The 12,511-nt window shown below is 48.3% G+C and overlaps 1 protein-coding gene across 6 annotated transcripts in view; it reads left to right on the top strand.

Annotated features, from left to right (window-relative positions):
• Positions 1-12,511, top strand: part of FUBP3 (far upstream element binding protein 3) — a 50,967-nt gene that overhangs the window by 20,361 nt on the left and 18,095 nt on the right. For 4 of the 6 annotated variants that reach the window (XM_023629147.2, XM_023629149.2, XM_023629150.2 and 1 more), the window contains 6 exons: positions 3,737-3,770; positions 6,129-6,178; positions 6,546-6,617; positions 7,891-7,948; positions 9,937-10,099; positions 11,287-11,385. In XM_023629147.2, the coding sequence (XP_023484915.1) occupies positions 3,737-3,770; positions 6,129-6,178; positions 6,546-6,617; positions 7,891-7,948; positions 9,937-10,099; positions 11,287-11,385 (476 nt within the window). The remainder of the gene's footprint in view (positions 1-3,736; positions 3,771-6,128; positions 6,179-6,545; positions 6,618-7,890; positions 7,949-9,936; positions 10,100-11,286; positions 11,386-12,511) is intronic. The other 2 variants (XM_023629148.2, XM_070251891.1) reach the window with 1 other exon arrangement.

Here is a 12,511-nt window from a genome sequence, read left to right on the forward strand (position 1 = left end):
CTGGGGAGGAGCGCAGGCAGGATCCCTAACATCTCCGCACCCCTAGACTGGGATAGGTCGCTGCTCATCACGGAGGCTTCTGCTTCCCCACTAGACCGCACACTTCTTGAGGGCAGAGGTGACCTTGCCATTTCACCCCCAGGACCTGGCATGGTGCCCATGCTCAAAAGCCACCAATTTGTAGAATGAAGAATGACCGAAAGGATTAGTATCACAGAATTAACAATGATGATGCTGAAACTCCCCAAATGAAGGACAGGGAGCCGAGATGGGTGCAGAGTCCACGTGCGCACTGGCCGCCGCCTCTGCCGCCCGAGAGCGCGGGTGTGGGGCGCCTTCCTCGCCGTAAAGGGACTGGCGACAGTAGCATCTTCCTTCGAGGGGTGACCTCATGCATGCTGGCGTCTGGGAACGCACCTAGGGACACTAGTGAGGGCGCTCTTTTTGACTTAAAAGCATCCTAGGCCTGCCGGTGAGGGTGACGTTAATTTTGATAGACTTTAATTCACTCTCACTTTAAAAAAATAATAATTTCCAAAATTAGTAACAGATTGCTTGTCTAGGGATGTTCAGCTGAACTCCAACGTGTCAGTGTTCCGTGGCCCTGGGCTTAGAGTTGCTGCATTAGAACACAGGAAGCCTTTGTGTTGTCCTTAGGAGAAAGGCTCTGAAAACCTCAGAAATCTCTGTGGCCGCCTCACGCTGACCTTCCCCGGGGCTTGGAGAGGCGTCGGGCCGAGCCCCAGGAAGGCCACGGGGGATGCTCCTCACAGTCTCAAGAGGGAGGTTCGGTCTGTTGATTTGTATTGCCAGTCCTATAAAAACTGCTGGCGTTTTCTCTCCTGACCAACTCACTCACCTGCCCGCAGTCTGCTGCTCCGTGCGCGACGCCCGCGTGTCATCTGTGCCATTACAGGGAGCAATGGTGCTGTCCTTTGGGCTTTTTTGAGGTGTTGATGGGCATTAACTATTAAAATTGTTGCATATTATAAAGTTGGGTATGTTCCCCAGTGATATTTTGTTAACATTTCTTTTGGAGAAAGAAAAATGAAGACGTTTTTCTCCTCTCTATTGGGAAAAAATGTGTCCAGCCGCCTTATGTTTTCAAAGACCATTATTGAAATTGGCATAGTATTACTCTTGAGAAAGCATTTCTCATATGGTAGCATGAATATTTTCTATGGGAAGCTCATTTTTCCGTAGCCCGGGCAGCTTCCCATTATGTAGCGTGCACGATAAATGAGCGCCACGCCTGTGTGCGTGTGTTTACGCGTGTGTGCTGGAAGTGAGCACAGGTGAACTTCTGAGGCAAGATGAAGCGTTGTCGACCAACGTACGCCATTAGCGGGAAATAGGACTGATTTTATTCAGCCTTTTTCCTTTTTTACAGTAAAATGACTGTAGTTACCATTAAATTGAGCTTGATCGGTGTTCCCATGGGCCTCCCTCGGTTGACCCCTCTTCATGAAACTGAGGAGCGGTCCCTGTTCGTGGAGTTGGACGTTATCAGTTTGCTGTGTGAGCACCCAGCGCCCCTTATCTGACTGCTGGTTTTCATTTTTAGGCACCAAATGGGAATGTTTGCAAAGGGAATGAAACTTCAAATCACATGTCTCAACCTTGGGCCACAGCATTTATATGGAGGAGGGAGACAATTTGTTCTCCTTATGAGTCCACCAACACAAAGAGTTGACTCTGGGTTTGAATTTGGTTTCATTCTTGGGTGGTGTGGTCTCAGCAGTCTGTCTGTCTGTGGGACGGTAGTGTGTGCACTTTTGTTTCCAGTCTTTGTTACAACACGTCCAGTTGTTAGCAAAGCAGTTGGTTGTCAGAATTGATTCTGTGTTCGTGGCACCTGTGACATATACTTTGCCAACAAAAAGGAATTTCCTTTTTTTGTGATGAACACAAAATTTCAGGTGGCTTTTGACCAGGAGCCCTCTGAATGTTCTCGAGGCTGGTGTTGCCCTTTACTCTCTCTCTGTGGCCTTTCTGGCTGAGGTATGCGAAGGCCGTCAGCCTTTGGACGTCTCTTAGCCAGCAGCACAGGCAGCCCAGAGCCAAGGTGTGGCTGTGCTGCCCTGTGGGGGGAGGCACCTCTCCTTGGTGTTCTTGTCCTTTGAAGACATTTGGTTCCTCTGTCTTCAGTGGATTCTTTACCCTGCGAGAGGAATTCTCACAGTAAGCAGGGAAGCTGCATAGGAACAGCTAACCAAACTCGAGGGTACTCTTTCATGGACGCTCTCCTTTGGCGTGTTTTTTCATACCCACTGCCTTAGGTGGTGGACATTCCTCTGTCACAACATGTAGGGGCTGTGTATGTGACGAGGATTCCTTTCCTAAGCTGATAGTTGTCCAGTTTTCACATGGAATGAGAATCGTGAACACTACCTACCCCAAGTGAGAGCGTTTGTCATATTCAGACTGGAAATGCAAGAAGAAAATTTTAAGAGTCAATAAAAAACAATTCTCTTATCCCTGAGATAAGCAGATTAACAGTATGTAATGTCAATGTTTTGGCTGCAGACCATTATCTTGCTATTGATCCAGAAGAAATATGGTATTGACTCATAGCTTCGTTTACTTTTTGCTAGCATTGTTTCTCTATGCTGTTTCTTCTCCTTTTGAAATATTATGATTTGGTTTCTTTTCTTTTGTCTTTTTCTGACCAGTTTCTGTCCAGTCAGAGAATGACAGGCTTAAGTTCAAGCAGAAGGACGAGCAGTTGGCTTCCTGTATTTCAGATGTTACCCATTTCACTCTTTGCTCTGAAGTTGCTATGATTGATCTTCCCCGCTTAGCTCATCTCGCTCCTTCTTGGAACTTTCCCCAGAGATGGATGTTTGAATGCTCTTGTTAGCATATTGTAAGATTCATTCAGTTCTTTCTGATATGTTTGGGATTTATACTTTTTCATTGTCTGCTGACTGTGTTTCTTGAGCTGCATTTTCCAGAAGAGAAACACCACAGAATCATTTTTGCTGATGGCTGGTGAAGGAGACACTCATCAATGGCTGAAAGAGGAGAAACTGGAACAAAAAGCATAGCTAAAGTGGTTTTGTGGGAATGTGATTACAGAGTTGGTTTTCATAATAAGAGGCTATTTGGCACTGTTGTCTCTGTGAAATGGGCTTGAAAGGCAGTTGCTCGTTCTTAGTGTCCACTGCATGCAGACTGCTACAGCGGGTCAGTGAAGAGGCTCGAGGAGGGAGGAGGCCGAATCCTCTCCTTGAGCTGTTTATGCTCTTGGGAGGGTAGGGAGAAAGCGGGTGCCCCGCGGCTGGCAGAGCATATGTGCGTGTTCCTGGAGACGGCAGCTGCGGGAGCAGTCCTCCACCACGCTTCTGAGCCAGGAGGTTAAATCTTCTCATTTGTTTTACAAAGAGAAGGACCCTCCGTCTTTACATGAGTTTGGGTCCAGAGGGGAGGGAGTAGGAGGTGACAGGGATTTGGGTGAGCAGGATTTTCTCCCAGGCCGCCCAGCGTGTGGACACACAGATCAATTTCTTATCCTGCATTCAGCTGGACTCTGGGTTAGAGACTGTGTTGATCAAGACATCCCCTCCTGTTTCGTATCAGATAACGCATTCATTTCAGCCACTGAGCTTAAATTACTGTTTGCTTGCTTTCTCCTTTTCTTTTTTTCCCCCTGAAATGCTAAGAACTCGTGTAAGGATGAAGTTGGTTTATCCGTGCTAATGCTTTGATTTTTCTTTTCTCTTTCTCTTTGCCACAGTAGGTAACCAGTTAGGGGCCCTGGTACATCAAAGGTAAGCAGTGGGTTATGTTTTATTATTTATTGATCATTTCTAATTGTTTATTGATCCACCATCTGTACTAGAGTGTTAGAAAGTCAGAGGTTGAGAGTGTGAAAAACCATGGGCTAGATTTCTTTAAGACTCAAGTTTTTTGTAGCCCTTTCCAAGACAGTGTAAGCTTGAGGGATAAACTGGTACGAGGTATTAAAAATCAGCCATTATTGTATGTAGACGTAAAAGACTTCTAGAATGTCAGAGCTGCTCTTTCTGCCCGCGGACGTTTAATTTAATAGGAGAGAATGGGAAATTTTCCCTCCTGGTATGATGGTTTTCCCAGGATTTAGACTTTTTTTATGAATCTTTAACCTCTTCACCTGAAAAGGCGTCCGAAGAGGTGTGAGTTGTCGGGCTTTCGCAGATTGAGCTTTGGTACTCAAGAGACCCAGGCCTGGGAAGCCAGAACCCTGAGGTCCACCCCTGCTGTAGTGACAGGGACTTGCCAGCGAACCTTGGATAAGTGCCCAGTTGTTTCCCTGCCTCGGTTTCCCCTCGCAGCCTTCCCTTAAACATTGAGGATTTAGAGAGATACAAAGACCAAGCTTTTAAAAGACCATTCTGTAAGATAGGATATTTGGCCACAACGTTATCCTTCAAAAAGGATAAAGCCTGCAGGGAACCAGGCCACAGCTTCCCTTGTCTAGTGGCTGACAGTTTGTGCTGTGTGTCCTTCACTGTAACATGCTATCCTTAGCCTTCACCAGCAATGACACAATTATGTCCTCTTCTGTTCTACAGAAATGTTTGGGAGTTTCTAGAAATCACCAGGCATCCCTTAACCAAAAGATTTATCCTGGGTTTGTTGTCATCGTTGTTGTTGTTTTTTAATGACTTAATTTAAATGAGATTGTCGTCAGTATCAAATGTAACTTTCCTATAAAGCCACAATTTGCCAGGATTTTGCTTTCCAAAATGTGTATACTTAGTGCGTTCCGCACAGTTCAGCCTTGCATTTAGAATAGAGCTCTGTCTTCCAGGAAGCTCAAAGCAGCTCGTCTTACGACATTTCTTCCTCAAAGAAAGTCTGCCAGAACTGTTCTGAGGGCTGAGGGACTGCCTGAGTTTCATGACAGTTTGTATTGTGATAGTGTTTAACCCTTTCTAGTAAATTCCCCAGGGAATGTTTCTGAACGTAGACAGCTTGTGCTACATATGAGAGCAGCGGCCTCGCGGCTGCGCTTCCAGGGCACTGTTAGCCTTCATCACAGTCAGGAAACGCGTCCCAGCAGGGCCCCGCGTCTGTTTCAGCGTGCATTAGGCCATCCGAGGCGTGGCATTGTCCTCCACAGTGTGACTGATTAGGAACCCCAGAATTGCCTGAATTCGGGGGGAACTCGAATATCCCAAGAGGTGGAGAGAATCCCTGTGTGGATATAAAGCTGAGGGTGTAAACTCCACGGGGAGAAGGCTGTTGGCTCGTCAGGGTGATCCTGTGGCAAGTGCTGTTGACCCTCTTGCATTGCTTCTGAGTGCTGCAGTTTCCCTGAACATGCACTCTGTTCGTCCTTTCTGTGATGGGTGGAAATCCAGCCATGTGAGGGGTGGTTGAAAGTGCTTACCTTTTTTTAAGCTTAGCTTTTTTAAACTTAGCTTCCTCCTAAGGTACATGTTTAGATTTAATTGCTTTCTGGGGTGTTAGGCAAATTGGATATTGTACACACTACTCTAGGTGGCAGATTTGAAGGTTTATTTGAAAGAGCCAATACAGTAGTTGTTTAAAAAAAAAAGACCCATAGTGAATGGGATAGCATTTAACAAAAGGACCTTGCAGAGTAAGTGAGGTAATTATTCTGTCCTGGTCAACACTGGTTAGGCCTCCATTGGATACTGGTTCCGCTTAGGCCATCTCATCCTAAAAGACATAGATAAATTAGAGGTAGGAGAGAGAGCAATGACAAGATGGGAAAGAAGGAATGTTGCGGAAAAGTTGAGTATCTCTTCATCTAGAGAGGAGACCAGAATACAAATCTAAGCGTTCTCCAAACCCCAAAGGATCCTTCAGTGTTAAGCATTACTGGGAGTAGGTGTATGAAGAAAAGGCAGATGTTAGTGGAGTTGATGGTTTCATGAAAAACCAGAGGTTTCTTCCTCCAACGCAAGGGTGGGGAGGCTCAGGTCTCTTCAAGGAGCCATCACCCGAAGGGTTCATTAGATGGTGCTCTTGTTCGTAGCTGGGGACTAGTTGCCCGGATTGGCGTGATTCATTTTAAGCCTTTATCCTCCACCATTGCCAATATGGGAAATTGGGGGAACCTAAAATGGCTGAAAAATTCTTTATTCTATATGTCTTTCCAAAATGTTCTTTGTTTTTAGGGCAGTAATAACAGAAGAATTCAAAGTGCCTGATAAAATGGTTGGATTTAGTAAGTATCCGCATTATCCACTTTTCCCCTAATTCTTGTCTGTTCTTTTCCTTTTGATCTCTCACTGTGAGTGTCTCCTGTAGCAGAATGCTTTGCACACTATGTCCTCTAGCACCCAGAAGCTCTGCAGGTCCCCCTCCAGGCCCTGGGTGCCCCACCCCATCCCCTGCTCCGCCTCTGTTCTCACTTGGGCTAGAGTGCCTGCCTCGGTCGGCTGTGCTCCACGTAAGATCTCCGTCGGCTCGCTGAGGCCAAGCTGACTTGTAGTGCTGAGTGCACTGTGTATATGTGTTGAATCAGTGAAGTCATTCGTCCGTAGTTCAGCATGGAATGAGGGCGTGTCCTGACCCCGTTCCCTTTGTTTCAGTCATCGGCAGGGGAGGGGAGCAGATCTCACGGATTCAAGCAGAGTCGGGTTGCAAAATTCAGATTGCTTCAGGTAAGGGCTTTTTTTTTTTCATATATCTCAGTTTGATAGAAATTAGTATTTTGCAGAGTTTTCCAGATTTAGTACCTTTGCTTGTTGCTTGGAAATTTAGGGGCCTGGGTAAGTACATGTGATTGCTGTTTTCCTTGCACCTCTGGAGCTGGACTCCCAGATGAGAGCCAGAAAGACCAGGGCAGAAATGGGCTCCGACATGAGGCCGCCCATCTGGCCTCTCGGGGAGACGCTCACAATCCGTGGCCCGGCACGGCCCTTCCCAAACACCTGCTGTGTAGGGCCTCTGTTTTCTGCACCAGAACGTGATTCCAGGCATGCTGGGGCCTGGAGGAGTCCTGTGGCTTTGAGACCCCTCCTGGGGGCTTCTCACGGGCTCCCCTGGGTTAGCAGGCCCTGCCCTTTGTGGAAGGAGGCCAGCTGGGGGTTCTGGCTAAATGAGCGCGTGTTAAACGCAGTTCGGACCTTTCCCAGGTCTGTCCGTTTTGACCGTGCGATATGGACAGAGACGGATAGAGGAAGAAGAGTTTTAATTTTATTTATAGTTTTAGCATCTAATTTGAGTTTGACCTCTTTCCACAGTGGAGGAGGGGGTTTGGTGAATATTCAACTAGAGAAATCTTTGTCATTTTAAAAGATACTTATTACAGTGTCTCGAAGGCAGTAACTGCTGTTAGGTATTTCTCTCTTTTTTTTGAGTAAGAATTTTAAGAGACAGTTTTTTTAGGAACAAAGTAAAGCGTCATGGGTGGTGTTGGAAAGTAAGATTTTCCTCTCTTGTCAAATGGCCTGGAACCAGTTCCACATAGATGTCACTGATCTCTTGGGGTATTCATGCAATAATTGGTAATAATCCTAATGTGCATATAATGAAATTCCTTACTACTGTACCTCAGAGCTATTTGCAAACAAATGACCATGAAACCACGCTGCAAATGAAGAAACTGAGGAATAGCGGGTTAAGTGACTCAAACACTTATTTGCCCACAAGTGGGTCAGAAATGAAGCTGAGACTGGTAATTAGGGCCAACTCAGAAACCCCTGCCGCGCCTCTCACCTTCCCCTGCAGGACTTGTTTCTCCTTTGAGCATCTAGAGTGGAGCTCCCAGCTTCATGTTGTCTCCACAAGTGGAAGCAAACTGTCTTCTCCTGGGAGCCTGGGCTTCTGTGGGGCTGCGTAGGAAGCAGCCCGGAGAGACAGTGCGCACAGAGGCAGAGTGCACGCTTGCCTGATGCCCACCAACACACCTCATCTTCTTGATTCTTCTTATAGAGAGTTCTGGGATTCCAGAGAGGCCCTGTGTACTTACCGGAACCCCAGAAAGTATTGAGTAAGTTTATTTTATTTACTTTTTCCTTTCACTCTTCCTCCTTCCCCAAATGGGGAGAAATGGGAAGGCAGAACTGTTACTGAGCGCTGTCGATCTATGCTGCAGTCTGGCCACCGAAGCAGATGCTTCTGTAGAGAAGGATCTCAGAGGTTGCCATGCCAGGGGAGTTTTTCTTTTACCTTAAACACACAAGGTATCACCTTTTTTTCAAACCCTACAGAGTATCTCACGACTGTCATAACATCTACTTCATAAACCAGGTTCCCACCCCTCCTGAATGCTCTAATCAACTTACTTCTTCCTTGTTAATACCTCCTTTACCCGAGCAGGTCTGATTCATAAGCCTGTCACTGTGTGAACCAGTGAGAGTACTGGTACCAGAGTTTTGCCTGGGGCTGATCCCCTGGCCCTTCTGGTATTTGTGAACCAGATACATTGATTCTTCCTGGCCATTGCTCCACTCAGAGGGCCATATGGATCGGCCAGAGGGTGTCTTGAGTTTTGGGGCCCTTGCAACAGCCTTAAGACTAGCATTGCTTTCTTACCCTGGAATACGCATGCTCAGAGCCTGGTACCAGGTGCAGGCCTCAGAAATCCAAGAACCTCCTGGGGAAAGGGGATGTACTAACTTAGAGTCTGCTCGCTTTCCTCTTTCAATCTACTGAGTAGCATTGCATTTGGGGACGGGGTGCTGAGATTATGTCTGGCTCAATAGGTAGGGCTGTTTTATTGTTTCCATTTCTCAGGGAGCCCAGATGAGTTTGAATTTTCTTGTTCTGCTGTAACATTGCAAGCAGTGAACCAGAATAAATATCGCTGGCAGGTGTGCATTATAGGGCAAGCGGGATGGTTTTGCTGGAGCTGAGGCATTTTTCTTCCAACACAGGTTAATCTAGTACACAAGCAAAATATTAAAAAGCTGCTGTAACTGAGAAGATACACGAGGCTGATGTCTGTACACAAAGGCTGAAGACTACAAAAGGCAGCCTCTGTTTCCTGCCTTTCTCTTCTTTCTTTCTACTCTTCTAACCATTCCTGCTTCCTGTTCTACCCAAGCAGTCAAGGCAATGGGATTGTAACTTTAGGAGGAAACAGTTTGATTTTCTTCAGTGCGCAGTACAGCCAGCCTGTTTAGTAGCTGAATTCTTCCCTTTTAAAGGAACCAAAAAATAGAGTGTACATGGTGACTTAAAGAATAAATACCTCAAGTGACAAGCAGGGGAGCTTCTGGTGCAGAAAAGGGAAGTGGCCGACAGATGACCTCGGTAGGCTGGGTTGCCATGTTTCAGCCCCACAGCTCCTCCCCCCGCCTCCAGATAAGTCAGCGCCAAACAGCATGGCAGGTGAGATGCGGGGTCCTGAACATCGGCCGTGCACAGCGCCAAGCAGCTGGGTGTGACTGTCCAGCTGCTTCAGGGCTCTGCTGCCGCCCCTCCACCCCTGAAACCCAACTGGTGATTCGTAGCCTGAGCTTAAAAGTCAGAGCAGTCTGGTTGGCTGTGGAGAAGTAGTGTGGCGTTTGGGAATTCAAATGATGACTACTAACCCCTGCTTTCTTTCTTCCCCTCCTTCTCATTGTTCTCTCTCTTCCCTTATTTAACAAATGTCTGTGGAGTGTATGCTCTGTGAGAAGGGTTATGCTGGACTGGGGAACAGAGAGATAGGCAAAGGAATCGAAAGTGGTCTTTGTCACCAGAGCACCTGGCATTCTCAGGAGACAAGACGTGTTTGTGGAGTGAATACAAGACACAAGCACGGGCAGAGGGCAGACTGGGAGGGGCTGTGTTGGCATGTTGGTATTGTGGTGTGTGTTACTTTTCAATTCCAGCCCAGTGGTGTGGCGGATGGCAGAGCCCTCGCGGGTTGTGGGGCAGGAGCTGGAGCTGGATGGAGGGCTGCCTTCCTCCTTCCTGCTCCCCCCCGGGGCTGCTTCCTTTTCCTGGGTACCCAGAGCGTTCATTCAGACCTGGTTCTCTTCCCTCCCAAAGACAAGCCAAACGGCTCCTGGGCCAGATTGTAGACCGCTGTCGGAATGGCCCTGGCTTTCATAACGACGTGGACGGCAGCAGCACCATCCAGGAGCTTCTCATCCCCGCGTCGAAAGTGGGCCTGGTCATCGGCAAAGGCGGGGAGACAATAAAGCAGTTGCAGGTGGGTGAGCCTTCAGCAGAGCAGCCCTCAGCAGGCCTTCAGCCGCCTCCCTCCCCGTGTGGGAGCTGTTGTCTTAACTCAGGCTTCCCCCACTGCTCCGGTGTGCTGCCGAGCCCTGGGCCCCGTGGACCTGAGCAGCCATCGTGGCGGTGAAGCCCTGTTAGGGTCGCTTTTACCGCCTGACAGCAACATCTCAGATAAAAATGCCGTGTCCAGAGTGGGGGCTCTGAGCCAGCAGCACACCCCTCGTTAGCTGTGAGATCTTGAATAACTTCGTGTCCTCGTTGAGGACTCGGGTCCTCATCTGTACAAGTCGGGAAGGGCCGGCCTCCCTGGCGGAAGGAAGATGGAAGAAGACCCGTTACACTCTATTTCTCTGAGACCCATTGCAGAGAGCCCGTTCCTGAGCAGATGATGCACAAACAGTACTGCTGGTAGCTCCACAGCCCCTCCTCTGACACACGTGGGGCCGGACAGGTTCAGGGTTTAACACCCCAGCGAGTGCTGGGGCTGCGCCCTGTTAATCACATGCGTGTTTCTGTGGCTGAGTGTCACACTTAGTGAGGGCTGGAAATATGCTTACTTGAGTTCAGGTTAGTTGTGCTGCGAAATTAGTTACGAACAAATTTTTATTTCAGAGCTTTTGGGCTTTTGAAGTTGCAGGTCGGGTTGTGACGTGCCTGTGTGCTCTGTCATAGCCCAGTCCTCGGACCATGGAAGGCACGCTAGTGTGGACTTTAGGAGTCCGGGGTCTGGAATCCCAGTATCCAGATTTTGGTCCCCTACGCATCAGCCCTGGGAACCTTGGGCAGCTTGCCTCAGAGCCTCTGCGTCTGTGTACTGGGGAGCCGGCAACCCTTCCCTCTCCTGGCTGTGCGCGAGCTCCAGCCTGGCGATGTGAAACAGCACTGCGCTCTGTGCCTAGTGTTCATTTACTGTTTGGATGTCCTAGGGACTGGCGGAGGAGGAGAGTTCTGGGAAGTGGCTGTATCTCACTTGGCAGCTCTCCAGCACGGCCTGTGTGGCAGCATTCTTGGGCCTGCTTCATGGGCTGGGGCAGGGCAGTGCCTTGTAGTAGGTGGGACATGGCTTACTATGGACGTGACCCGACCCTGTGCAGCTTCTGCTGCCATCCTAGGTTCTTATTCATGACAGCGAGGGCTGTATTTGTGCCTGTGCCCCCACAGGAGCGGACAGGTGTGAAAATGGTCATGATCCAGGATGGCCCATTGCCTACGGGAGCAGATAAGCCTCTTCGCATCACTGGAGACCCGTTTAAAGTACAGGTAGGAAAAAAACCATGGATCGGGCAGGTCCTGGGTGTGGGCTGCCACTTGGTAGTAACTTGTAGAGCTTTGATGTCATTCAAGAAATTATAGTGCCAGCCCCTGGCCGAGTGGTTAAGTTCACATGCTCCACTTAAGAGGCCCTGGCTTCACTGGTTCGGATCCTGGGCACAGACTTAGGCACTGCTCATCAAGACATGCTGTGGTGGCATCCCACATACAAGAACTAGAGTAACCTAGAACCAGGATGCACAACTAAGTACTGAGGCTTTGGGGAGGAAAAGGAAGAAAGAGTGGGGTACTGACAACTCGAGCATGTGGACGTCTCCTTTAAAAAAAAAAAAATTAAAAAACAGATGTTCCTTTATTTAAGGTGAACTGTTTGCCCAAGCCGGGTTTGATGATGAAAAGAATCTAGGGTTGTGCTGCCTGATTCCAGAGCGACCAGCCACATGTGACATTTAAATTAATTCAGATTAAATGAAAATTGAGTTCCCCATTGACACTGACCATATTTTGAGTGCTCAAGAGCCACATGAGGACGGTGCATATACAGAACATTTTCATAAATGAAAAAGGTTTGATTGGATGGCATAGCGCTGACCAGATGCAGTTTTCAATTTGTTGACCTACAAGGCAAGGTTTGTTTGGCTTTTATTTGCTTGTTCTGTCTCCCGGCCCATTTTTGCAAGACCTCCAGCTGAGGTGGGAAGTGAGCAAAGGTGCCACCGCCATGTACATGTGTGCCCTCGTAGCAAGCATCCTGTGTCCTGAGCTCCCAGCCACAGAGGACAGCCCCAGTTCCGGAAAGCAGTGAGGGGCTGAGTTTTTTTTTTTTTTTTTTTTTTTGAGGAAGATTAGCCCTGAGCTAACTACTACCAATCCTCCTCTTTTTGCTGAGGAAGACTGGCCCTGAGCTAACATCCATGCCCATCTTCCTCCATTTTATATGTGGGATGCCTACTACAGCGTGGCTTTTGCCAAGCAGTGCCATGTCTGATCCGAACCAGTGAAGCCTGGGCTGCCGAGAATCGGAACGTGTGAACTTAACCGCTGCGCCACCGCGCTGGCCCCAGAGAGGCTGAGTTAAGTCACCTGGGGCATTCTTCCCTCCATCTCCTGCCGT

This window comes from Equus caballus, chromosome 25 (genome assembly GCF_041296265.1).
Source record: "Equus caballus isolate H_3958 breed thoroughbred chromosome 25, TB-T2T, whole genome shotgun sequence".
Classification (NCBI taxonomy): domain Eukaryota; kingdom Metazoa; phylum Chordata; class Mammalia; order Perissodactyla; family Equidae; genus Equus; species Equus caballus.